This window comes from Cajanus cajan, chromosome 6 (assembly GCF_000230855.2).
Source record: "Cajanus cajan strain Asha chromosome 6, NIPB_CcT2T_4, whole genome shotgun sequence".
NCBI classification, from domain to species: Eukaryota; Viridiplantae; Streptophyta; class Magnoliopsida; order Fabales; family Fabaceae; genus Cajanus; species Cajanus cajan.
The window spans coordinates 3,981,705-4,006,253 of NC_138522.1; the positions used below are offsets into that span (position 1 = coordinate 3,981,705).

Consider the following 24,549-nt stretch of genomic DNA (forward strand, 5'->3'; position numbering starts at 1 on the left):
ACATTAATCAATAATGTGTTATTATATGTATATTATATCGGTCTTTTATATCAATGATTAATATATTATGTTAATAATTTATTAATAACGTCATTCAGTCAAATATTAAGATGATAAAATATATAAAAATTTAAAAATTTAGTTTAGAATGTATGATTTTAAAAGTTAGATGACAAAATTCACCAAAAATGAGTGACAAAAAGTGTAATTACGTATATTTTATAAATTCATTGAGTAACTTATAAATTGATTTATGGTTTGAATGCCTTTTTTTAGTTTTTATAATTTCATTAACTTTATATTTTTGTTTTTAGTTTTTATGCATATTATTTTTGTTTCCTTTTAGTTTATGTTGTCTATTGTTTCATGAATTAAAAAAAAAAGGAGAAAATTACACTATTTTTATTCGAGAAATACGAATATTATATTTTTTTTTTCTCTTATATTAAAAATCACATTTCTCTCTCTCTCTCTCAAAAGATTCCAACTTATGAAACCTTATCCATTTTTTTAATTTTCTGATACTTTTCATTACAAAACAAAAAAATTATTACCAACACACTTTTTTATATTATTCACTCAAAAATATAAATACTGCACCACCCTTATGGTATTAAAATAAATACTTTCTTCTCTTAAAACAAATTCAAACATGTTATACTTTAAGAATTTATTTTTTAATTTATATATTTAATTTTCATTTTAAAAATTATAAATTTTAATAAAATTAATTATATATATTCTTAAAAAATATTTTTAAAATTATATATCAAAATAAAAATAATATATATAACTATAACAAAATCAAATGCTAGTATTAAATATTATTATAATGTAATATTTTTTTATAAAAAATTAATAAAATAGAATTTTTGTTATATAGTATTAATTATATATTAAAAATTATTTAATTGATGTTATTAATACAATTTTAATAATATATAAATAAATTAGTGTTTTATGATAAATATTATTTATTATATTTAATTAATGCATGTTAAAATATGTATATTAAATATATATTTTTTAAAATAAATATGTATATTAAAAATCTGTTCTTAAATAAAATATAATTATTATAGTTTAATACTTATAGATATACACGTTAATTTATATTATATATATATATATATATATATATATATATATATATATATTGATATTGACGTATATATAAGAGTGTATATATATATATATATATATATATAATTTTTTAATAATTTCTATTTTATTTATTATTTTAATAGAATAATTTGAATTTAATTATATATTTTATAATTTTTTTTATTTAAGTGAATGAGTGACAATGAATTATAAATATTTTAAAATATATTTTAATTTTTTTTTTGGAAGAATAATTGAATTAAAAATATACATCTTTATGAATCTTATAATGATTATGCTTTAACGATGTTAAGTTAATATAATGAAAAAATAATAGTATAATATTTGTATCTTTGATATTTTTAACATATAAAGAGTGAATAGCATAATATTTATATTTTTTTAAGAGAGAAAGATATAATTTATATTTACAATGTTAAATTAAATAAACTAAATCATATACTCTAACGAAGACCAATGCAATACTATTCTGTCTCAAAAAAAAAGTAACGTAATTACTCTTAAGAAAAGAAAGTTTATAAAACTACATAAACTAATAAACTAATAAAAAGAATATATATGATACGACATAATATATCACATTAATAATCAATTAACAACGTTATATAATTAACTAATAAGTAACAAAATGTATGTATTTTATAAAATTAGATATCAAAATATACAATTTTAAAAGTTAAATAACTTTACGAAATTGTGAAACACAGATGATAAAAAAATTGTAATTATTCTTTTTAGGTGGTCATAATAGGAGAGGATCGAAGAAAATCATCAGATGTTCAATATTTTATTATGATATAAAACTTTAATAACTGGCATTTTAAAAAAATATATTGAAATAAAAGTTTTGGTATTGATTTGAAAGTAATATTAAAAGTTGACACGATAGTAATGTTCTTACGGGTAGGCTCTTCAAAATCTGAATGATACAAAAATGCACCAAATAAAATGGAAGAAACCTACTAAGTCCAAGAAGGATGGTAGGCTTGATTTCATAATGGTCGAATAGTGATGGTGACTTCGTGCCCACAATTGCCACACCCACCCTCTTAAAGCCTTTTGAAAGTAATGGATCAGCATGGAGACTTTTTTTTTTAAAATAAAAATAAATAATTATAATTATCATACATATAAAGAATAAAAACGTAAATATTAAAAATAATCATTATTAAATTTAATATATAAAATTAAGAGGGTATTTTATAGTATTTTAAACATATACTAATAATTTAATTAAAATAAAAGATGTATCTACTCACCTTCATTATAATATTAGTTTGTTACCATTTTCTAAGGAGATGTTCAATGAAAAAAAAATTATGGTTAAATCTTGACCAAAATGTTTAAGACAGTGTTGGTTGAAGTTTATAGATGGAAGACTAATTTCATCAATTTAAAAGTTCATAAAAAACTAAAGTTAATTGCAAATATTCCACCAATTTTTTTTTCCTTGATTCAATATATTAGTCAATAAGCATTCAATCAATGAGATTGAATTTAAGTGAAAAGATTACTCTCCTACAATATAGCAAATTAAGGTTTAAATCACTATTGAGAGAGATGTTTATTATTGAACATAAAAAATTCATACATATGTCTTCAAATTAGTATCTCTTATGGTTTTACTCTTGGTTTATCTATCAAAATGTCTTGTATTAATGAAAATTATATGTGTTTTTATAAATTTTTGTTTCTCCTCATGTAAGTCCAATACCTACAACACTAAGTCGACACAGTTGAATATAATCATCTTTTAATGAGGTCACACAAGAGAAAAAAAAATTAAAACAAATTTATAAATTTCAAGTATACTTATCATCTAACGAAGATTCTTTAATAAGGAATTATAGAAACATAAAGTAAGAAAATGATTATCCAAACTAAAAAACGAAAGTAAATTACGAATTGATCGTCCTTAAAATTTCAATTGTAACATATATTAGATCAATGATTTCACTCCATAATACTTTACACAATGACATTTTACACAACTCTTCGTTAGTCAAAATCTTTCACCAGTCAGAACTCTCATTGAGTAGTTCTTTTCTGAAATGTGCATTTATTTTTAAGATTAACAACTGATCTCATAAATCAACAAGACTTTTTGGTATATTTTATCCTTATTTGCACACTTTTTAAGAAATTTTTTAAATAATCACATATCTTTAAATTACTGTAAGTCAAACATGTTTAATTGTAGAATTCTTATATAATGAATTATTAAAAAATAAATACATATTTTTGATATAATCAATAAAAATTAATTTCTTTAAATCCATATAAATACTTGAATTTCAGCCATATATATAGAAATTTCATAATCCTTCTCAAAGTGTCCGACCTACAATGTAGGGACCAAAACCAATGTCTCATTTTTTTTTCCAAGTTGTTTACCAAAACTCCGAAACCTTCCCAACTGTTGCACTGTGCCAACGCGAATGTTTGTCTTTTTCTCTCCATATATTGATGACACATAATATAGAATAACATTTAAGTCTCCTTATAATATTTTTTTTTCTGCCAGTTTATTAAATATGTTTTATCTTTTCAATATTTTAAATATATATTTGTTTATTATTTAATAATTTGTTTATAAAAATGTACGAGATTTTTAAAAGAATAGCCTCATGCGCAATAAGAGGAAAGCCATTCGATTTATTAGGGCTAATGTGGAGGATGATTGATTCATTTGAGTCTTGTAAAATTAAAAGAAAAAAGGTAGATAAATAATTGAGAAATAAAGTGGATGAAAATAAAAATAAAAAAAGACATAAATAATTGAATGAAAATAGAGTGAAATTATGAGTGTTTGACTCAAGAGAAATAAGAAAAAAATAAAGAAGAATTAGGGAAGATTGAGAAGATAAAAATAAATAAAAAAATTACTTTTTAATCAATTTTTCTTATCAAAATTGATTGTGCGCGACTTATATACGTTTCAATAATTTATTATCTATTATGATTCTTTTTAATTGGTTTTATGCTTTGTGGTGGTTTTTAAATTGAAAATATCTATTAAAAAAAATCAATTGTAACAATTTTTAAATAGCCAACATATATCAAGAGAAATCAATTGTGTCCGTTTCTAAAGTATCAGAAACAAAAAAGAAAATGGAATATTTTGTGATTTGAATTGAAAAAAAAGGACACAAAATTCGTATGCGTCACAAATAACTACTTCTTGCTTATTTCCTGTGTCAATACCTATTTATTTTTATCTATTCTTATTTCTTTACAACCAGGGACACGACCAGAAATAAAATGTGAGGGGGGCAAAAAATTATTGCATGATTTCAACAATAACTAACTTCTAAAATTAATAATTATTTAAAGTAGTAGAAATCAAATATTTAATACTAAAAATTAGGGATTAAACATACAAATTTGTATCTAAATTTAAAAAACAAATCATATTAATCCCAGAAACTAAGAAATTATAAAATACGTTTCTAAAAGTACGAATTGATAATTATATTAGTCCAAAAACTCCAAGAATGTGATTTAGCGGTAGGGGTTGATCCACACTTAAGCAAGGTCAGTGGTTCAAATCTTGCCTTGTGTATGCAGCCACATTAAATCTTGGGATCAGCTATTCCATACTTTGAGGTGCCTCTAACGTAGCGAGGAGATTAGTCACTGCTATCACTATCGGTCCTGAATACTCCAGGGACGAACAAAAAAATAATAATAATCATATTAGTCCAAAATTTAAAAAATATATAACTAAAATGATATTATTGATATATATTTAATGATAAAAAAGAATAAATAACTAAATCTAAGAACTTATTTGATATTAAAGAGATTTTTTTTAACAAATCTTAGTTTTAATGACTAATATAATACTAGGCTACAAAACACATGCAGTGACTTTCTGTGCACAAATTAACTTGAGTTTAATATTGATTTCTTATTCATTTCCTCCATGAGTTCCTCTCTTATTCATTTCTCACCTGTTTAGTTACAATCAAACACACACTTCAAACAATATATCTATAAGAAATAACTAATAATATTATTATCTCCTTATTAATTAAATAGCTCATTTTGAGTCAACTTTGATAATATTTTATTAAAAAAAAAACTTTCATCTTGTTTTGGTTAAGTTCAACCTTAATCAGGCCCCTGCATCATATCATTAACTTTTTCAAAGTTAAAAATCGCATTGATCACTAGAGTCAAGCTAGTCTTCCCACACCCTAATGTACCTTCTAGTTACATCATTGGAGATGGACATTTTGACTGCTTTCATAACAAATCTTCTTATATTATTATTCATCATTATATTTGACATTGAAATTCATTGAACAATTCTTCATAACAAGGAAAAGTTTAGACAACAAAACTAATTTTTTGACACACGGGAAGGCACTGAAGTTTTGTTTTGATCAGATGGTAGCACTCACATTTGTGCCATCTGGTTGACGTTAACAGGGTAACAATCAGAAGGTGATCCAGTAAAAACCTTGTGAGCAATAATTTTGTTAGCTGCTTGAGTGGAATGGAAGGCATCCCAAAACACGTATTTGTCTCTATCATTGCATGGAACAAACTCAGGTAAACATGTTATCTGTGCTTTGTTTTTCCCAATACCACAACACCCACTATCAGTTACCGTGAACCCTGTGTAAAGAATTATCACATAACATTTGAATATCATCCTCATACTCAATTAATCAAAAATCATTATAAATGACAAAACTTGAAACCGAAATAACCGATTAAGTTAGAACAACTTCTTATTAGTGAATCCACATATTAAGTAATATAAAAATTCTTTAGACTAGCAGTGCTTATATGATTAATATGAAAATTAATTGAACATTGCTTACCATATGTTTTTGCATTGCTAATCAGTTCCCTGAAAATTCCGGAAGTGTTACCATACACAAAAATTGAACCATGGTACTCAGCATTCAGTTGATCCACCAGAGATCTCAACAAAACATTGAACATGTCTGCTATGTCGTTGACATAAGTTCTACACTCTCCTGGAGGGGCAAATTCTTTGGATAATTGGTAAGGTATGCAACCAAGTGGGGCAAGTCCTGCTAGAAAGAATTTTCTGAGTCCCAAACCATGCAGAATCTGCAAAGTTAGCAGCATATTCATTATTTTTACACATCCCCTACATATGTATTAGCAGTACTATTTTGTTAGTATCTGTAACAATATACATGTTTAATAGTAAATTTAGTTACCAAAATTTGGCTTTTGTAACGCTGAATGAGAAGTTCGGCATAATTTTGTGGCTTATAGAGGGAGCTTGATGTATATTGCTCAGTCACGAGATAGTTGTTTATGTAATCATTACTGCCATGGATCACTACTGTCAGTGAATTTTCCAAGTGTTTACTCAATTTCCTGGGTTCCATTTGGATCTTCAGCTGGCTTACGGTTGTTTTAAAGTCTTGCACCTGCTGACTAAAGCTAATGCATTCTCCCTGTTTCATTTGATCCTTAGTTAATAAAGACAAAGGCTTTGTTTGCACAAACTTTTTGATAGAACTTCCGAGAGAAGGAAATAAAAAAGTATAATACATTTAACTTTTGAGAAAATAGATAATACATTGACAATTTAAACACTATATTCACCATTAACACCTCTTAACTTTTTTATATTCTAAAATTAAATTATCTACCTTAAGATTTAAAAAAGTTATAAAAAAAAAAAAACTTTTATAAAAGTTGAGTGGATAAGATAGCTTATGCGATAAGCTCAATTTATTTTAAATTCATATTTCTTTTATGAGTATAATTGTTCGATACTTGGCATTTAGAATACAGGTTACCAAATTTCGCCCCGTCTCTTCCATTATACCAGCAGCTGCTGAACCATAGTTGACACCCCAGGAAATGTTTTTGTCTTGTCTAATGGTATCAATAAAAGTTGGTAGCAAAGGAAGACCTACAATTCCCCCTGTAATATCAGTGCAAAATTAACAACTTGAGTTGTGTCTTTATGATTTTGGTGACATGACAAAAAAAAGGCAGAAGCAAGTTACCTAGGATATCTGTGACAGTTTTGCCGTTAGAGAATCTTCCAGTTGGACCCTCTGAAAAATCAATGCCATAAGGATTGAAATTTGCTTTTGCTAAGGTGATGAGGTAGTTGTTATTCCCATTATCCACCAATGAATCTCCGAACACAAACATTGCAGAAAATGGTGGCTCCCCCAGAACACCCTTTGTGGAGAAACGTATCAAAAGCAGGGTCCAAAGTGAAAAATAAATCACTAGGGAGCGGGTCATTTTGCCGAGTCTTGTCTTGGTGCTTTGGAAATTAAGCTGAAGGAAGCTTTATTTTAAGCATGTAAGGAGGTAAAGGTCTATATGCATGTGTGCTTCACATGACATGTTGAGTTCTCTCCCATTTTGATCTCTTTTTAGTTTTTGCCTTGAATGCCTCCTGAATGTATGCCATCTTTAGTATTGTCACGCCATCTTACATCCCATCTTGCTCATTTTTTTTTTGGTTTAATTAGACACTTTTGGATAGTTTTATTTTAAACTCCTTTTTATCATAAGAAATTAATAGATGGTCATAAATAGAGATAAGAAAATGTTAGATCTTAAATAAGAAATTAAAGATTGATTTGATCTGATCTAATCTATTTAATAAAAATATTAAGTTTAGACTTAAAAAAATATATATTTATATAAAAAGACAATCTTATTCAAGTCAGTTAAAATCATTATGGATGACAAAATTTCTTTCAAATATTTAAAATAACTGTGTATCCAAAACTTGAATTTGAAATAATTGATTACGTTAGAACAACTTTGTATTAGTTGATCCACATATTAAGTAAGTAGTATATAAATTCTTTAGATTATGTACTTATATGATTAATATTAAGTTTAGACTTGGAATGAGAATAAGTCAAATTTTAAATACGGACCTATGACCTATCTTTTTTAAAGTTTAACTTGACCTGACCTGTTTAATAAAAATATCAAATTTAGACTTTTTAAACTAATCTATTTATATAAAAAGACTATACTAGGTGCTTATATGATTAATATTAAGTTTAGATTAGGAATGAGAATAAGTCAAGTTTTAAATATGGATCTATGATCTATCTTTTTTAAAGTTTGACTTGACTTGACCTGTTTAATAAAAATGTCAAGTTTTAAAAAAAAATATTTATATAAAAAGATTAGACTTAAGTTTATAAAAAAAGTTTGTTAGACTTTATATGTCATCATATTTATTTATATAATATAATAAAAAATTAATATATATATATATATATATATATATTATTAAAAATATAAATAAACAAATAAATTTATAAAATAAAAATAAATTATCAATATTTAATTTTTTTTTATACAATTATCTTTTTTTATTATAAGTTTATAAGCTTATGATCTAACATCAAATGTATGTTAACATACAAATAAGTTTGAATTGTCCCTCTAATATAAAATAATTCACTTTTACTCTTATATTTCTTTTAAAATTTAAATTTTAATAATATTGAGTAAATTATATTTTAAAAATAAATTTATTTATATAATATAATAAAAAAGTAATATACATATATTATTAAAAATATAAAAAAAACAAATAAATTTATAAAACAAGACCAAATTATCTATGTTTAAAATATTTTTTATACAATTATTTTTTTTCTATTATATATTTATAAACTTACGACTTTTGCATGAGTGTATATCAACATACATGTCTACAAATAAATTGTCTCTTTAACAGAAAATGATTCACTTTTTTCTACTATATTTCTTTTAAAATATGAATTTTAATAATATTGAGTAAAATTAAAAATTAAATTTATTGGTCTAATTAATATTATGAATATAAATAGAGTTTAAAATAGATTAATAAGTCATGTCAAAGCTATAAAAAAAACTTATGATAGAAAATAAGTCAAACTTAAGTTTTAATTTTGTAAAATAGGTCCAACCTATATATTAAAAGTTTAACCTAACCTATTTTCATCTCTAGTCCTAAATCTCATGGTCCTTAACTAGCATTTATATGACATAATCAAATGTTATTAGTTTCTTCTCATTAATTAAAAAACTTAAATGCATGTTGTATAGTGATTGACTAGAACCATAGACTAGTGGTGATCCTTAAGTATCTAACAATTTTTTCCTTATCACTCTTAAAAAGTAAGAGAAAAAAGTTATGTAATTTGATTGCAAACTAGTTTTATACTAACATCTAATCATAATTACCGTGTAGTTTAAGTTAGTTGACTTTTATAGTAACATCTCTTATCAATGATTTTTTTATTAGTTAATTATGTAAAAAAAATTATATTTATTGTATATGATCATGAAACTCGAAAAGATAAATCTTAAAAAAGTTGAATATACAATATTTTAAGACACTTGTTCAGAAATTAATAAATATTCTTTTATTATTAAAAGCATAATAAAATTAATAATATATTTTTATAATAAATTTCTACTTTTAATTTCTTAAAAATAGAATTGTCAAACTCAAGTTAACTTGTATATAAATTCTTACGAATTAATGATTTTAGACAGGAAAAATAAGCTAAGTTAATGTTGAGTTCTTTTATTTATATCAAGTAATATGTGGTCTATTTGTTTAGGTTATTTGGTCATTATTTTTGGGTTATGGATATATTTTTTTAAGGGGAGTATAATATATTTTTATTGTATATCAAGTATATTTAGGGGTATTGGCACACACATCTCTATTATGATAAGATATTGTCCACTTTGGACCAAAATATTTATAATTTTATTTTTGGTTATCACCCAAAAAAGCTTCTTTCCAATGGAGTATGTGTACACTTTTATAAACATTTGTTTCTCTTTTTATTCTAATGATGTGGGGTTTGGTTAGTATCCCAACATAGGTAATCAAACACAACCTTATAGTTACTCCCATTGCTTAGTTTTGACCAACTTTGTAGGCATCCTCTTGTTAATAAAATAGATGGAGCAAATGATACTTACACATGTGGTGGAATGTAACTTATAAAGTGCCATAAGGTCATTAGTAAGAGAATAATCTTTTGAAAGAAACAAACTTATATTATTTCTATAAAGAGATGTTCAACAATACATGATGACACATGATTGGTAGAGTAAAGATAAGGTAAGTTTTTAGAAGCCCTAGCTAAATTGTGAGCTATTAAATTGGTTTGTCTTCTTACATAGCCAACATGGCAAAGAGGAAAGATAATTCCTTTTGTACCCTTTTCAAATAAAGGGTTTTGGTTCCCTTTAAAAAGTACCAATGGCATTTGGGCACATGTTTTAGTTGTCCATGTCATGGTTGCCTTTGAATTTTTGGTCGAGTCTTATTAACCCTAATGGGGTGATGGGTATCTAATTAATTTTGAAATTTATGATCTACAATCTATTGCCACACCCCCTTTGCAACCATTGTTTTCGCTTTTGTAGCCACCTTGAAATTACACTATTTGATGGACCAAAAGTTTTTTCTCAAAGAAAAGCATGAAAAACTAGTCGAAAAAAACTTGCATGTAATCTTCATTGTATTTTATTGTTGTATTTTTTTGAATTTTTTTTTATTTAGGGATAATTATAGTTCCTCTAAAAATAGAGGTGTCTTGGAACAATCACTTTTTAAACCGATAAAAATACAAGTAATTGTCTAGTCATATGAGTTTTACTATGTAAGGATATAAAGAATTGGTATCTTTGGCTCGTGCTCCATTGTCAAATATGAATTGCATGTCATTTCAGTGGGTCTTCACGTATGTGTATCTAGGTCATAGTTTTAAAAACCTGATCGGTCATCGAACCGGTTAAGGTACTGGGTCAGTGGGTCAATGGTTAAACCGGTGGGTCACTAGTTGAACCGCATGACTCGATTTTTATATTCATATTAAATATATTTTATACTTATAAATTTTAATAAATTCATATCTTATTTTAAATTTCAATTTTTCTATCTTATTTAAAATTATTTTTATTTTTATTTTGTAAAAAAATACATAAAAAAATTACATGTTAAACGGTATATTAATACAAATTAAAAATATAAATAATATGTACATATATAATATGCTTGCAATTATTATCAGAAAATAATATATGTAATATTTACATAGATATTGCATTATTAAATATATAATTTAAAATTAATAATATACTATAAAAGTTATTTAAGTTGTATATATTGCAAACAAATATATTAGAACAAGTAGTCATTGTTATATTTAATAAGACTCCTTGCTTTTTCATTAAGAGATTCAATTTTCATTATCATTTTTGTGATTTATGGTCCCTTAAAAAAATTTAAAAAAAAAAAGTGGTTGAACCGATTTGACCCACCGGTTCACCGGTTGAACCGGAAAATTGATCGGTTCAATCCAGTTTGAAACGGGTCGACTGCATAACCGATCCAACTGTTGGAATATGTGTCTAACATTTGGTAGATTGCTAATTTGCTTTTATTAGTATCCTATCTTGATACCAAGTTTATTAAGACACTCAATTGTAGATACTATAATAAATTATACGAAAACTCTAACATGATAGAAATTTAAATGTCATTTGTCTAAAAATTAATAGTACCAAAATCCCGCAACTTTATAAGTGTAACGTAGTTAGTAGCTCAGAACGGGCCGTTTCCAAATTGGAACGGGTCGTTCTAAACTACTAAAACAAGGGTGATTTAGTAGTCCAGAACGGGTCGTTCCCAAACTGGGACGGGCCGTTCCGAACCACTAAATAGGCCTATAAATCCTTGTTGGGAACGGGTTGTTTCAAACAGGGTCGTTATGAGTAAAAGGCAACCCCAGAACGGGCCGTTCTGGTTTGAAAACGGGCCGTTCTGCATGTGAATTTTGCACATGACATTTGAGTCCAGAACGAGCCGTTTCGGATTCAAAACAGGCCGTTCTGGCCACTCCAGATTTCTATAAATAGGTGTCATGCATGTGGTTGAGGAGAAGAAAGGAAGGAAACTTAGAGAGAGGTTTTAGAGAGAATTTTTAGAGAGAATGACTCTGGGTCTGTGAGCTCCTTTCTTTCCCAAATTTCTGTATGATTCTTCTTCTCCTCTAGATCACTAATGTCTTTCGTCTTTTCTTGAAATTCAGACTAGGAAGCTTGCTTTGGGTGGATTGAAGTTTCCAGATTGAGCTTCTAAAGGGAATTTTACTTATTCTTAGTTCTTGGCTATTCTGAGCCAATTTTCAGGTGAGGGAAGCTAGAATGTTTGTCGTTTATTTGCATGTGAGTTTATTGACTCAATTGATGCATGAAAGTTGAGGATCCATGGCTGGATCGGAGAATTCGCTCATTTTTTTGAGATTTTGGAAAAAATGGGGTTTTTAGTGATTTTGATGCATCGGATGGGTGCATGTTGATTTTGAGTTTGTTTTTGTGTTGTGTGGAGCCTGTGCATTGTGTTTTTGTGTTTGCATGTGACTAGATTTGCTGGTTTGGACGAGTTTTTGAACTCTCTGACTAGGATTAGGCTGGGCGCAAGTTGAGTGCGCCGAGCATGGAAGAGCTTAGGGCTCTCGGGTTGGATGTTAGGCCGGGCATGATTTGGTTGTGTCAGGCGTGAGTGAGTTTGATGTTTTTGGATTGAAATTGATGCTTATACATGTTTAAAGTTGAAGTTTTAGATCATGTATGTATGATATATGATGTATGGTGAGGTTTGATTCATATGTATGCTTGGTGATGATATATATGAATGTTTAAATATGATATGACATGAGTATATGTTCATATGAGTATGATTATTGATCATGATGGTGGGTAGACCATGTATGATGTATGATGTATGATGTATTATTGCATGTGATGGCATGAGTATGGTTATTGATAATGATGGTGGGTAGACCATGTATGATGTATGATGCATTATTGCATGTGATATCTTATGGCATGTGTATAATTGTTGATCATGATGGTGGGCAGACAATGTATGATGTGTGATGTATAATTGCATGTGATGCCTTATGGCATGAGTCTAGCCTAGGACTTGAGGAGAGGGAAAATATTTTCGAACTGGAAGAACTCACATAAAGTCTCTTGAGAGTAGTGCTTAGATAGACCACTGATATATGAGAGTGGTGCTCAGGTAGGCCACTAGGTTGGGTGAGTCTTCTCTAAGTCTTTAGCTAGTGTTGGAGCGGAATATGAGGTCGAGGGTTATTCCCTTAACCAAGTACTTGGGAAGGTGCATGGTTCCTTGCGGATAGTCGGTGGGCAAATTCCACAATTGAATTGGTAATGCATGCCAAGGTCGTGGTAAGCCTATACCCAGTTGTGCTATACCTGACGGTGGATCCGGACTTCCAATTGTGTAAGTGATATCATCCGAGTAAACTCGAGTGAGGATTTTTATCCTGTTTAGCTGTGACTGAGCGGGTGCATTGGGCGTGAAAACGGTTGGGGTGGTTTCGGTAGGATTGGGATGTCACTTACACTGCTCTACTGTTAGGGAGATCTCCTAGGTGTATGCGTGACGATGCATTAGATGATTGATATGCATTGATATCCGTCATGAGTTGCATGTATTGGATGGTTGTTATGATGATGAAGTGTATGATGTTTGACTTCATGTTTGATGAATGGATGATTGATTGAGATGGAAGTTCCTTTGGGACTTGATTTGGATGCATGTGTAGTATAGATTTTATTCTGTACTTGTATGATTGATTTTTAAACTCTAGCTTATCCTTCTGTTTCTATGTGGTGGGACTGCGATGATCATACTTGGTATGGGAGCAGGTCAGAGATAACTTGGAGTTGAGGTGACCGCTGCGAGACGGGGAGTTTGATCCTCGTGTTAGAGTTACCATTTTGGATAACGGTTTTGTTTGTGCTTGATCGGCACTAGGAAATATTATTTTTGAGATGATTGTACATATATGGTGTTCTATTTTACATATAGAAACTTATTTATTTTTATTCTTACCTATACCTGTATGTATGAGTTATCCAGCTTAATATTTCTCTTAGTTTGCTAGTAGTTGTGCGTTTCTACTAAGTATAGAGATCATGGCGGGTCGTTACAATAAGAGTATCATAGAATTTCTCTTTAATTTAATGTAAACTTTCTTTTCTAATAAACACACTCCTTTTACTTGTTTTCTTAAAAGTAGGTTAGCATTTGCTAACAAAACCTTGAACTAAGGTTAGATTCTGTTCGAAATACTAAACACTAGTTTTGAGTGATTAAGATGTGAAGGTGTCCCATTATTGGCCTTGCAATTTATGGAATAACCTAAACAAATTGCATTGACAAATTGACGTTGTTATGGATTGCTAGAGGATACTTGTGGTTTCAAACTAAAATTTGACATTGCATGAATTATATAACCGGTAGAAACTAACTGAATGTAAGGCTAGAAATAATTCTTATTGATTTAAGATAAATGAATGTTAGCACACAATATTTGACATTCGAAGTAGCATGATTTACCAAAAATCTCGGCAAGAACACGATCCCTTGCTAAAATGATGGAACCGACTTCTATCCCTAATAACTATGTCTCTGTTAAAGAAACCAGAAACGTGCTTCATGAAACTATGACAGTCATAACAAATCCTAAGATTCTTAATTACCCTAATGGTCTTTCTATTCCTATGATAAAGAAGTATAAAAGCTACTGCCAATTTCTCACTGTGATAGCCCAGACAATGCTGTTTCTCCTCCTCCTGAATGTCATGCAGCACATTGGACGTATTAGGGGTGTAACCTCCAAGTTTTACAGTGTCAATAACCGAGCCTAAAAACCTTGTAATCTCCTCCCACTGAGGATGAGAATTATCTCCCGACACAAACTCATGAACCACTTGATCAACATGCACCAAACTAATTCCAGGCTCCTTGACAATTCTATTCTCCCTCATTGAATTCCTCACACCCTCCTTCTCAACCCATTTACCAACTCCACCATAAGCGTTCGACAAAAGCACATAATCACCATCATGACGAGGATCCAACTCGTTGATCATCTCCTTGGCCCTCTCAGCCAACTCAAGATGATTGTGATTCACACAGGCCCCAAGCAAGGTCCTCCAAATAACCGAATTCGGCCTAACACGCATCCCCTCCACAAACTCGAAAGCCTCAAGCACCATGCCAGCGCGGCCAAGAAGATCAACCACACAACCATAATGCTCAAGCTCCGGCTCAACACGGTACACACTCGACATGCTATCGAAAACCTGCCGCCCCTCCTCCACGAGCCCGCCATGGCTACAAGCCACCAACGCGCCCTTAAAGGCGACGCGATCAGGCTTCAAACCAGACTCCATCATCTTATAGAAAGCCTCCAAAGCCTCCTCACCACGTCCATGGACAGCGAGCCCATTGATAAGGGCGGTCCACGTGACAACGTTCCGGTGAGGCATTTCGTGGAACACCTTAACAGAACGATCAATGTCACCGCATCTGGAGTACATGTCAATGAGCGCTGAACCTAATGGAACAGTAAGGTTAAGATTAATCTTGGTAATAAAAGCGTGAACCCAAATGGCTAATTCTAAAGAACCTAAGCATGAAACAGCTGAAATGACACTCAACATGATGACCCCATCGGGGAGGATTGCACTCTCGCGGAGCTGCATTTGTTGGAAAAGGGTAAGGGCCTCAGTGGGGAAGCCGTTTTTGGCGAAAGATGAAATGAGAGAGGACCATGAGACTAAGTCTCGGTGGGGCATTTCGTCGAACAGTTGGAGGGACACGCGGAGGGACCTGGAAGAGCCGTAGGAGTTGATGAGGGCGTTTTGGACGTAAATGTTGGAGTGGAAACCGAGTTTGAGAATGAGGGAGTGGATTTGATGGGGGTTTAGGGTTTGGGTTTTGAGGATGAGAGGGAAGGTGAAGTGGTCGAAGGGGACGCCGGTGCGGTGCATGTGGGAGAAGAGAACGAGGGCGAGGGAGGGGGCGTGGAGTGCCACGTGGCGGATGACGGCGTTGTAGGGGAAAGGGTCCCCGGGGATGGGGAAGCGGAGGAGCACGGCGGCGGCGTACCGTGCGGCGTCGGAGGGTGATGGTGATGATGAGTCGACGCAGCGGAGAATGAAGGTGCGGAGGGAGAGAGGGTTGTTGTGTTGCCCGCTTGTGATGAGCGTGGCGTGGAGCTTGTACACTCTCTTCATGTTGGTGTAATATCGAGCCATCACCAGGTTTCTGTTTTCTTCATTTTCTTATTTCTTAAACTCCTAACCCATTCAGAAGTGGCTAAGCACGAACGTATTGAAACAGGCTATAGTTTCATCAAGTGTTTGATCTTGGTTTATGCATGCAATATTTCCAGCCATGTTTAGAGGGAAGTGTGGGCAATTAGACCTTTGTTTTTATAAGCCAAAGTGAATTTAATAAGGAACAATAGCCAGAACTCGTTACAAGTTGTGTCGAGTTTAGTTACAGTAAAAGTCATACAAAAATAATTCGGTTGTTGACCCAAGAATGTAGAGGGCGATAACATGCAACTCCGGTTCTGCTCCCACCCACCATAAAGTAGTACAGCTTCACTAACTTGGAAAATATTCTTAGACATGGAAATAGGGAATATAAAGACCTTGAGAGATAATAAAAAAGAAGAGTAATGTACCATGACAAAAAGAAGATAAAAATAAATAAGTGTCACTTAAATATTTGTAAAATTTTGGATGTTAAAACTCAAAATATAATGATTCGACTAACCTTGACCGTATCTACCTACTTTTAGAATGCATAACAGGAGAAAATATATCACGAGACATACTCCTTACAAGAAGATTTTCATGTGTCATGCCCTGCATATAATTTGTCACGCTACTTATACCCTTATACTTAATGTTCACATTAACCACATGATTTTGGTTTACTCCGGTTGATATTAAAGGTTCAGTGAGGAGATTTTGCGCAATGGTGCCACTCATAACATGATAGGAACAAGTGAAAATAGTGGTCATTCCTTCTCTTACAAATACTGTGTATATTTATATCAGTTTAAAATCACTTTTAACAAAAAAAAAATTATGAATGCAACTTCTTTTTTTGGTTAAAACCCTTATTTGGTCCCTGATAATATTTTTTTGTTTCAATTTAGTCCCACTTTAATTTTTAGTCTCAATTTGGTTTCCAATAATTTAAATTATTACAATTTAGGACTTCCGTCCAAATGATTTAAACGGAGTTAACTGTTGGTCAGGTGGATGCCACATAGATGCATACGTGGATGCCAAATTCCATGAATACACCTGGAACCAGAACGGCCCGTTCTGAAACCAGAACAGCCCGTTCTACATGCACATGTTATGTGTTAATTTTGCAACTGAAACGGGTCGTTCCAAATGCAAATTTAACACAATATTAGTATAGCAGAACAGGCCGTTCTGAAACCAGAACGGGTCGTTTTGCTGTTAGAACGGGCCATTCTGAATTCAGAACAGCCCGTTCCAAATCGCCAACTTCATGCTTTTTATTGTATTTTTTTTATTATATCTATATTAATAAAATATAATAAATAAAAAATACAATAAATTAATATTCATTTATGAATAAAACTAAAAAAAAAGAATCAAATAAGATAAGACCTAAAATTCTTCTTTAATTTGAACTTATCCGATTCAAAATCTTGACTAAAATGCCGCAATGTGATTCAAAAATTGATAATAAAAATTCATAATACATCATAAATTCAAAGACAAAAACATGGTTCAGAAACTGAAAACAAAAATTCAGAACATAACATATTCTAAAAAAGTTCAAAGAAATTACTGAGAAAGGAAATCATCTGGGTACGCTGAAGAGAAACCCTAAACCACAAAAATTCAGGTTGTACCTCCTCAAGAACAGGTTGTTATTGTTGGGATACATCGTCAATGACTTCAAGGAGAAATACCGTTTCGTTTCATCCTTAACTGTATAGTGTCAATTTAGTAATAAGTGATTCACTCCAGTTTGACTAACAATGAAATAAAACCTGCTATCATTGTCCTTAATAATACACTGCATCATCCTTAATAATACATTGTATACCCAAATGTTTAACAATTGAAGTTATCAATCCCCATTGACAATGTATTACCAAATCTAGTGTTTGAAATACTTTGTACCTTGAGTGTTTTTTGGGCACGAAATTCTATAACCAGAACGGCCCATTTTGGTTCCAGGTATATTCAAGCATTTTGGGATCCACCCACGTGGCATCCACGTGGCCCCCCAGTTAATTCCGTTTAAATCATTTAGACGGAAGTCCCAACTTGTAATAATTTAAATTATTAGGGATCAAATTGAAACCAAAAATTAAAGTAAGACTAAATTAAAACAAAAAAAATATTATAAGGGACCAAATAAGGGTTTTAACCTCTTTTTTTTTCAAACATTCTCAAATACACTCACTCATAACTTGTGAATCTTCATCCTCCTCTTCCCCTGTCTCCTCTCCACTATCCCAAAATGGCATGTTTGTTCTCCAGAGAGTAGTTTTAAATTACTTTTCAAAATGTTTGTTCCAAAAAAGTATTTTCTAAAATAATACATTTGTTTGAGATGAATAATGGACTAAAACACTAACTTACCAAAATATAGACTTACAAACACATCTGGTTTCCTGCCCACAACAATAGGCTACAGCTTGGTTTAAATTACAGTAAAATCAAGATGAAAAAATTATTTTCCGTTCAAACATAACATTTTAAAGGTAGACTTACAAAATTATTTCCTACAAATGATAAAATAAAACCACTTCTACAATATTATCAATATAACACTTCAAATCTGTTGTATTTTTTAATGCAAAAATTAAAAAAATCTCAAATTACCCTTGTTTAACACTTAATCATTTTTGATAAAATTAACCAGACGGGATCAGTAGCTGAGTGATTTTTCAGGAGGTATTCCTATAAACATTAAATCCAAGTTGAGAAAATAAAATGTAACATCATACAATTCTGCAGCTTGTTTTTCATGGGCAGATAAAAAATCTGTAGGGAGCCCCATGCTTCCAGCTGATCAAAACAGTAATTTGGAGAACTGCTGACCTGGAAAGACTATGAATCAAAAACAGAATCAGCAAAGCTATACAAATCAGGACCTCCAGTGCGACTAGAAGCGCCGATTGAGAGATGCTCTGGAACACCTGAAAAATTATCTGTGGGTGTTTTCCCATATAAATTATTTACTAGTGCTGATGGAGATTGTCCCACATAACTCTGCCCAACAGGCCTATCATGAGATAATGCCCCTTCCCCAATTCCATGCCATCTATACAGATGACTGTTACTATTTAACACTGTCCCAACATTGTCTCTTATCACACCCCCCTGATAGCCAGAATATGAACCACCTATAGCTCCTCCAAGCATATTAGTCCCATTTGTCAATGCACTTCCAAGATATTTTTCAGCCAAAGAATCTGAAACAGATCCAACTTGTGCAGAAGCAGTGAGATAATTATTTGGATAGCCATAGGATCTACCGTCCAGCAAATGTGCCGACAATGAACCATCATATGAGCTATTACCATCCATATGACTGAGAAGTCTTTGCTCTTGCAGGGCAGTGAGTGAAGGTGATAACATAGATGCATCCTTCCCATTCCCGACGAACCTTGATCGTTTAGTCTCTGGAATCTTCATTTTGTTAGATAAATTGCTTTTATCCATTTTTCTCTTGTGCGCTGACTTCTCTTCAATTTTTTTATTGGCATCACTAATATCTTTCTCCAAGTCGCTAATCTTATCCTTAAGTTGCCATCCAGGAAGAAGTTTAACAAAGTCAATCTTGTGACTTTCCAAACAGTTGACAACAGATTTCAAAACAGTTAAATATTTTTCATGTACTTCCTTCTGCGAAAGATAACATATATAGGCAAAGTTAATATTCATAATAAATTACTCAATATATATTGGCTATCCAGCTAAAACATACCAGCATGCTAGGAAAATTCCGTGCATCTTGTTTGGCTTTCTTCCAGGTTTCTTCAGACTTCCGTAGAAATGAATTTAGAGCTGTCTGAGGAGAAAACTTCTCTTCAAACCCAAAGGTATAACCTAAATCAACAGCATTAACAACCATGCCTTTTTTCATCATCCCATCTGCAATATCTGTCACAAATATAAATACTTAATGAGATAGTGAATACTTTTTTGGAGTATGAGAAAGCAACATATAAAAAGCAACAACATATTCATCATCCTTGTTAAGGATGACATTCTTGATTGAGAAGGAGGAGAATTAGGCGGGTCATGAAATTAGAGTATAAGAAAAGGCTTTGATTTTCAATAATTTGATAAATGGTAAAATGTAGACACTAAATTTCAATTCAATTTTACAATACCAAAGGAGAATGGTTTCAATGAGTTGCAAATTATTTACAACCATTCAACAGACACATCTTAAAGAAACACACACCAATGTTTCAAGGTAAACAGGTACCCTAAATAATTGTAAATTGCATACCAAAGTATAAGATCCTTATTAGTAGTTTAATTAACAATTTTCTTAAACTATTCTAAGGAACTGTGAGAAACATACATATGTATGTAGTTAATGTGATTCAGGAGAAGATATTTGTTTTTTTTTTTTGTGAAAATGCGAAGTTAATCCAGACAGCACAATTGTTAGGTTGATCAACTTTCCTTATAACACATATGGGGTGGATTGCACTTTTAGGACAAGTTAACTAAGAGAGTTAGGCAGAAAAAATCTAATTGTCACAAGCTAATCCAGTATCTTAAAAAAAGTAGAAATTATGTCGGAAAAGGAAAAGATCCTAAGTATAATTTCAGTCAAAGTCATCTCAGCAGATTAATAAAGAGAGAAAACTTGGTAAAGAAAAAATATTGTAGTTTGCACCTAAAACGATGAAAAAATATATTGGTTAATAGGATACAACTTGCAAAATGAATGTGAAATGATAATAAATAACTAAAATAGGCTACAAAGTTTCTGGGAATAGAAAATCAAATGTCACTTCCAAACAGTATTGGTGTACCAAACCCCCTAAACTACATAAACATGCTGTAAACAAGCATCCACACCAATTGATCATCAGATAAAAAGAGATAGTTGCAAACTTGCAGGGTCTCTGACTCCAACACGGGACACGACACAGACACCTTGACACGACTAAAGTCTAAAACATGGGACACGGAAATATGACATATGTATAGGAAAACAAACTAGTGTTGATGGAGACAATTGTAGCAACTTACAGAAAGGGATATACCACGTTATTAAGATAATAGGTTAAAACTTAAAAAAAGGAAAATAGAAAATTTATGTATTATGATTCTATTTTTAATTTTAAAAAAATTGGTAAAATAAGCTAACCGTGTCTATAACAGTATTCAGCTATTTAAAGTGTGTCCGAGACTCGGACCTTGTTGAAGCTGGAAAAAAAAATAAGGATCACTGCAAAAATATGTCTGACATGTGTCCGCAGCATGTCAGCAGTGTGTTAGTATCCGAGGAGTGTCGGACATCTTGACACCTAGGTTCCTAGCCATGGTGGTGCTTCCTAGGGTGCAATTTATAGCCAAAATTTTGTATTAAACTCAAAGGGAACGGCTGAGCATTCATTAAAAAAAAATTGTATCAAAGGATACGGCTGAGCATTCATTAAAAATTTTGTATTATACAGCTTATAGAAAATTTTGTTTAATTTTTCTTTCCTTTTCTTTTTAAAGGTACTTCTGAAAAAGTTTATACAAGAGAGCTTATACAGATTTGCTTATACACAAGTTAATTTTAGCTTATAGAAAAGTTTGTTTCATTTTTCTTTCCTTTTCTTTTTAAAGGTACTTCTAGAAAAGTTTATCCAAGCAGGAGCTTTGCTGTATTCTAAATTTTTAACTCCCAGATTCCGTACCTGTACCTAATCCGTCTCCATGCAACACATTCCACTATATCGTGCAATTGACTACTATGATGAAACCAAAACCATTAAATTTCTTATCATTATCACAACTTCCAAATTTCAACAGCAGAAGTATAAAGTGTAAACACCATGCATAACCATCACCATGATTGTAGAATTCACAAAAGCATAAATATACATACCCGAAACCCTCTTAAGAAAAGGCTTAGACTTGCAAAGTGCATCGGAGATTTCCTTAACATTGCTCAACCGAACCAAGTTGAATACATCATCGTCCCTGAAAACATCAGGAATCCCAAAGCCAGCAACGAAGAGAACCAAACCCCTGGCATCAACCTTAGTGGCTCTCGCCACACCACCCTCAACAATGAGCCTCTTCCTCCACGCAACCGCCGCCGACTCCGCTTCTCTCTTCAGCGAAGCCTCCACATCCTCCTCGCCGCCGACGCAGCCAGAGAGCAAGTAGTACTCCAAAACCTGAACCGAAGCTTGCCTCGCAGGAATCATCGGCGAGTCCTTCGCGTAGGCCTTGCTCCCCTGAAGGAAAAACCTCCCAATGCACTCAAACACCAGCCTCGACGGCTTCGGCGCGCTCTTCAGCGCCGCGGAAACCTGCTCCCGAAGCGCCGTCGTTTCGGTCAGATGCGACAACACGTGTTTCCGCAGGCCGCGGCTGTTCATCGTTTTGCAGAGCGAAACAAGCTCCTCTTCTTCCTTCTCCTCTTCCTTCTCCTTCTCCTTTTCCTCTTCCTTTTCCTTTTCCTTTTCTTCTTCTTCCGCTTTAACTTGTTGATTCGGATTTGAATCTGATTTAACGTCATGCTCTACGACGCCGTTCTCGACATTGGAGCGTAGCGCTTGGAGCTCCTTCGTCCTTGCGTCGATGGCTTGTTCGATGAATTCGAGGTGCTTCTGCAGTTCGTCGTACCGGTTTTTGAAGGTTTGTATGGCGATGGAGAGGTCGTTGAGCTCGTTGACCGATTTCGTCAATTTGGCAGCGCCTTCGTTGGTTTCGTTTCCCGGCGGTGGTGACGACGGAGCGGAGGTGTCAGTGGTCGCCATGCGTGTGCGGAAGGAAGATGATGAAAGTGAAAAAGAAAACCCTAGAGTTGGTGCTGAAGAGAGAAAGGCATTATAGTTTCCGGTGCAGCGCATGAAACACGATCACGTGGATGGCAAGTGCTATTGTGGAAAGTGTGTGTGGTTAGAAACGGGCCTGTACGGGTTACACTGGTCATGGCCCATGAATACTTGAATTTTTTATTTTATTACTAGTATTTTAAAGGACAAATTTAATAGTTACAAAAAAAAAGAGAGAGACAAGTTTAACATAAATAATTTATATTTTATAATTATAATTATTTATTATAAAAATAAAATATTCATATTATATAATTAAAATAAATATATATTAAATGATATTAATGATATTTAATAAATTTATTTATAAAAAAACATCGAATGTATATGACATAATAATTGTTTATATAATACGTAATAAATATGCTTCAGTCTTAGGTTCAACCATGGTTTTTTCTAGACCAACCTTCAAGACCTGAATATTTGAGTGTATATCTTATCTCTCGTTAGTCTAAAATTCGGGATTTTATAGTTATTTATTTGCGGGCCTCATGGATCTTGTAAGTACCAAGATTTTTCACGATGGTTTTTATATTGAAATATTTGGTCATTAGTGATTAGATTTTATTCTTTGTACGTTCCCCTTAATCACGAGATCACTCCGATCCTCCCTTCATGTGAGAGCATCTATACTGGGCTGTTGGCCCACTCCTGATCCCTTCATATTTCCTCTTAATCGAGGTCTCAACATGTTCGATTGAGGGTCTCATCTAAGGCCTCTCGATGAGCTCATCCTAACCATCATCCGAGATGCACAAAGAGTTCCAGCTAGAGCCTTTTGGTGAATCCATCTCAAAATTTATTCGAGATGGCACACTTGCCCTTTAGCCCTAAGCCTATAAGGCAAAAGGGCTTGAGTAATAGTGATAATGCCCTGACATCTCTAAATGAAGTCATCTCGGGATTTATTTGAGACGATACACTAGCCCTCCAACTCTAATCCTAGAAGGTGAAAAGACTTGAGTAATAGAGATAATGTCTCGGGCCTCTCAGTGAAGCCATCTCGAAAGTTATTCGGGATGGTACAAAATAAAATCAAAAAAATTAAAAATTTAAAAATATTTTTTAAATATATTTTGAATCATGATAAAAATAATAATTAAAAATCGTATAATATTAGTAGGAGAAAGTGACAATTTGTGCCTCCTAATTTACTTTTTAGGAGTTTTGAGAGAGAGAAATTGTTATAGAAAAAATATTAAATTTTGAGAGTAAACAACTGCATATAATAGTATTAGGGTGATTAAATTATATATTTTTTTATTTTGATCATTTATTTTAAAAATTTTCATTTTATTTGTTTATTTCATAAATTTGGGTCAATTTGATCCTTTATTATTATTTTTATTTTGATGCATGATTTTGAATATTTTTTAAAAAACTTATGTCATTTGATTCACTTATATAAAAACTATCAAATACAATTGAAATTCAAATAAAAATATGTTATAAACATAGTGAAAATCAC

At 31.7% G+C, this 24,549-nt stretch overlaps 3 protein-coding genes across 6 annotated transcripts; all 3 read right to left on the minus strand.

Moving 5' to 3' along the window:
- Window positions 1-4,016: 4,016 nt before the first annotated feature.
- LOC109798106 (GDSL esterase/lipase At5g08460) lies at window positions 4,017-8,038 on the minus strand. Of its 4 annotated transcripts, none has more exons than XM_029271205.2 (6): window positions 7,131-7,652; window positions 6,918-7,033; window positions 6,327-6,569; window positions 5,958-6,213; window positions 5,532-5,748; window positions 4,021-4,779 (listed from the first exon to the last, which is right to left on the minus strand). In XM_029271205.2, the coding sequence occupies exons 1-6, from the start codon at window positions 7,375-7,377 to the stop codon at window positions 4,755-4,757; spliced, it is 1,104 nt and encodes a 367-aa protein (XP_029127038.2). In that variant the 5' UTR covers window positions 7,378-7,652; the 3' UTR covers window positions 4,021-4,754. The 4 variants fall into 4 exon arrangements, with proteins under 4 accessions (XP_029127039.2, XP_029127038.2, XP_029127037.2 ...); XM_029271204.2 differs by having other exon boundaries at window positions 4,022-4,786; window positions 6,918-7,045; window positions 7,131-7,643; XM_029271203.2 differs by having other exon boundaries at window positions 4,023-4,779; window positions 6,918-7,045; window positions 7,131-7,642.
- A 6,419-nt stretch (window positions 8,039-14,457) lies between these two features.
- On the minus strand, window positions 14,458-17,488 carry LOC109797726 (pentatricopeptide repeat-containing protein At4g21065). The gene has a single exon (XM_020357845.3). The coding sequence runs from the start codon at window positions 16,249-16,251 to the stop codon at window positions 14,542-14,544; it is 1,710 nt and encodes a 569-aa protein (XP_020213434.1). The 5' UTR covers window positions 16,252-17,488; the 3' UTR covers window positions 14,458-14,541.
- Window positions 17,489-18,884: 1,396 nt separating this feature from the next.
- FRI (FRIGIDA-like protein) lies at window positions 18,885-23,106 on the minus strand. Its single transcript, XM_020358256.3, has 3 exons — window positions 22,124-23,106; window positions 19,991-20,166; window positions 18,885-19,908 (listed from the first exon to the last, which is right to left on the minus strand). Exons 1-3 carry the CDS (start codon window positions 23,094-23,096, stop codon window positions 19,111-19,113), a joined length of 1,947 nt encoding a protein of 648 aa, XP_020213845.3. The 5' UTR covers window positions 23,097-23,106; the 3' UTR covers window positions 18,885-19,110.
- Window positions 23,107-24,549: the final 1,443 nt, after the last annotated feature.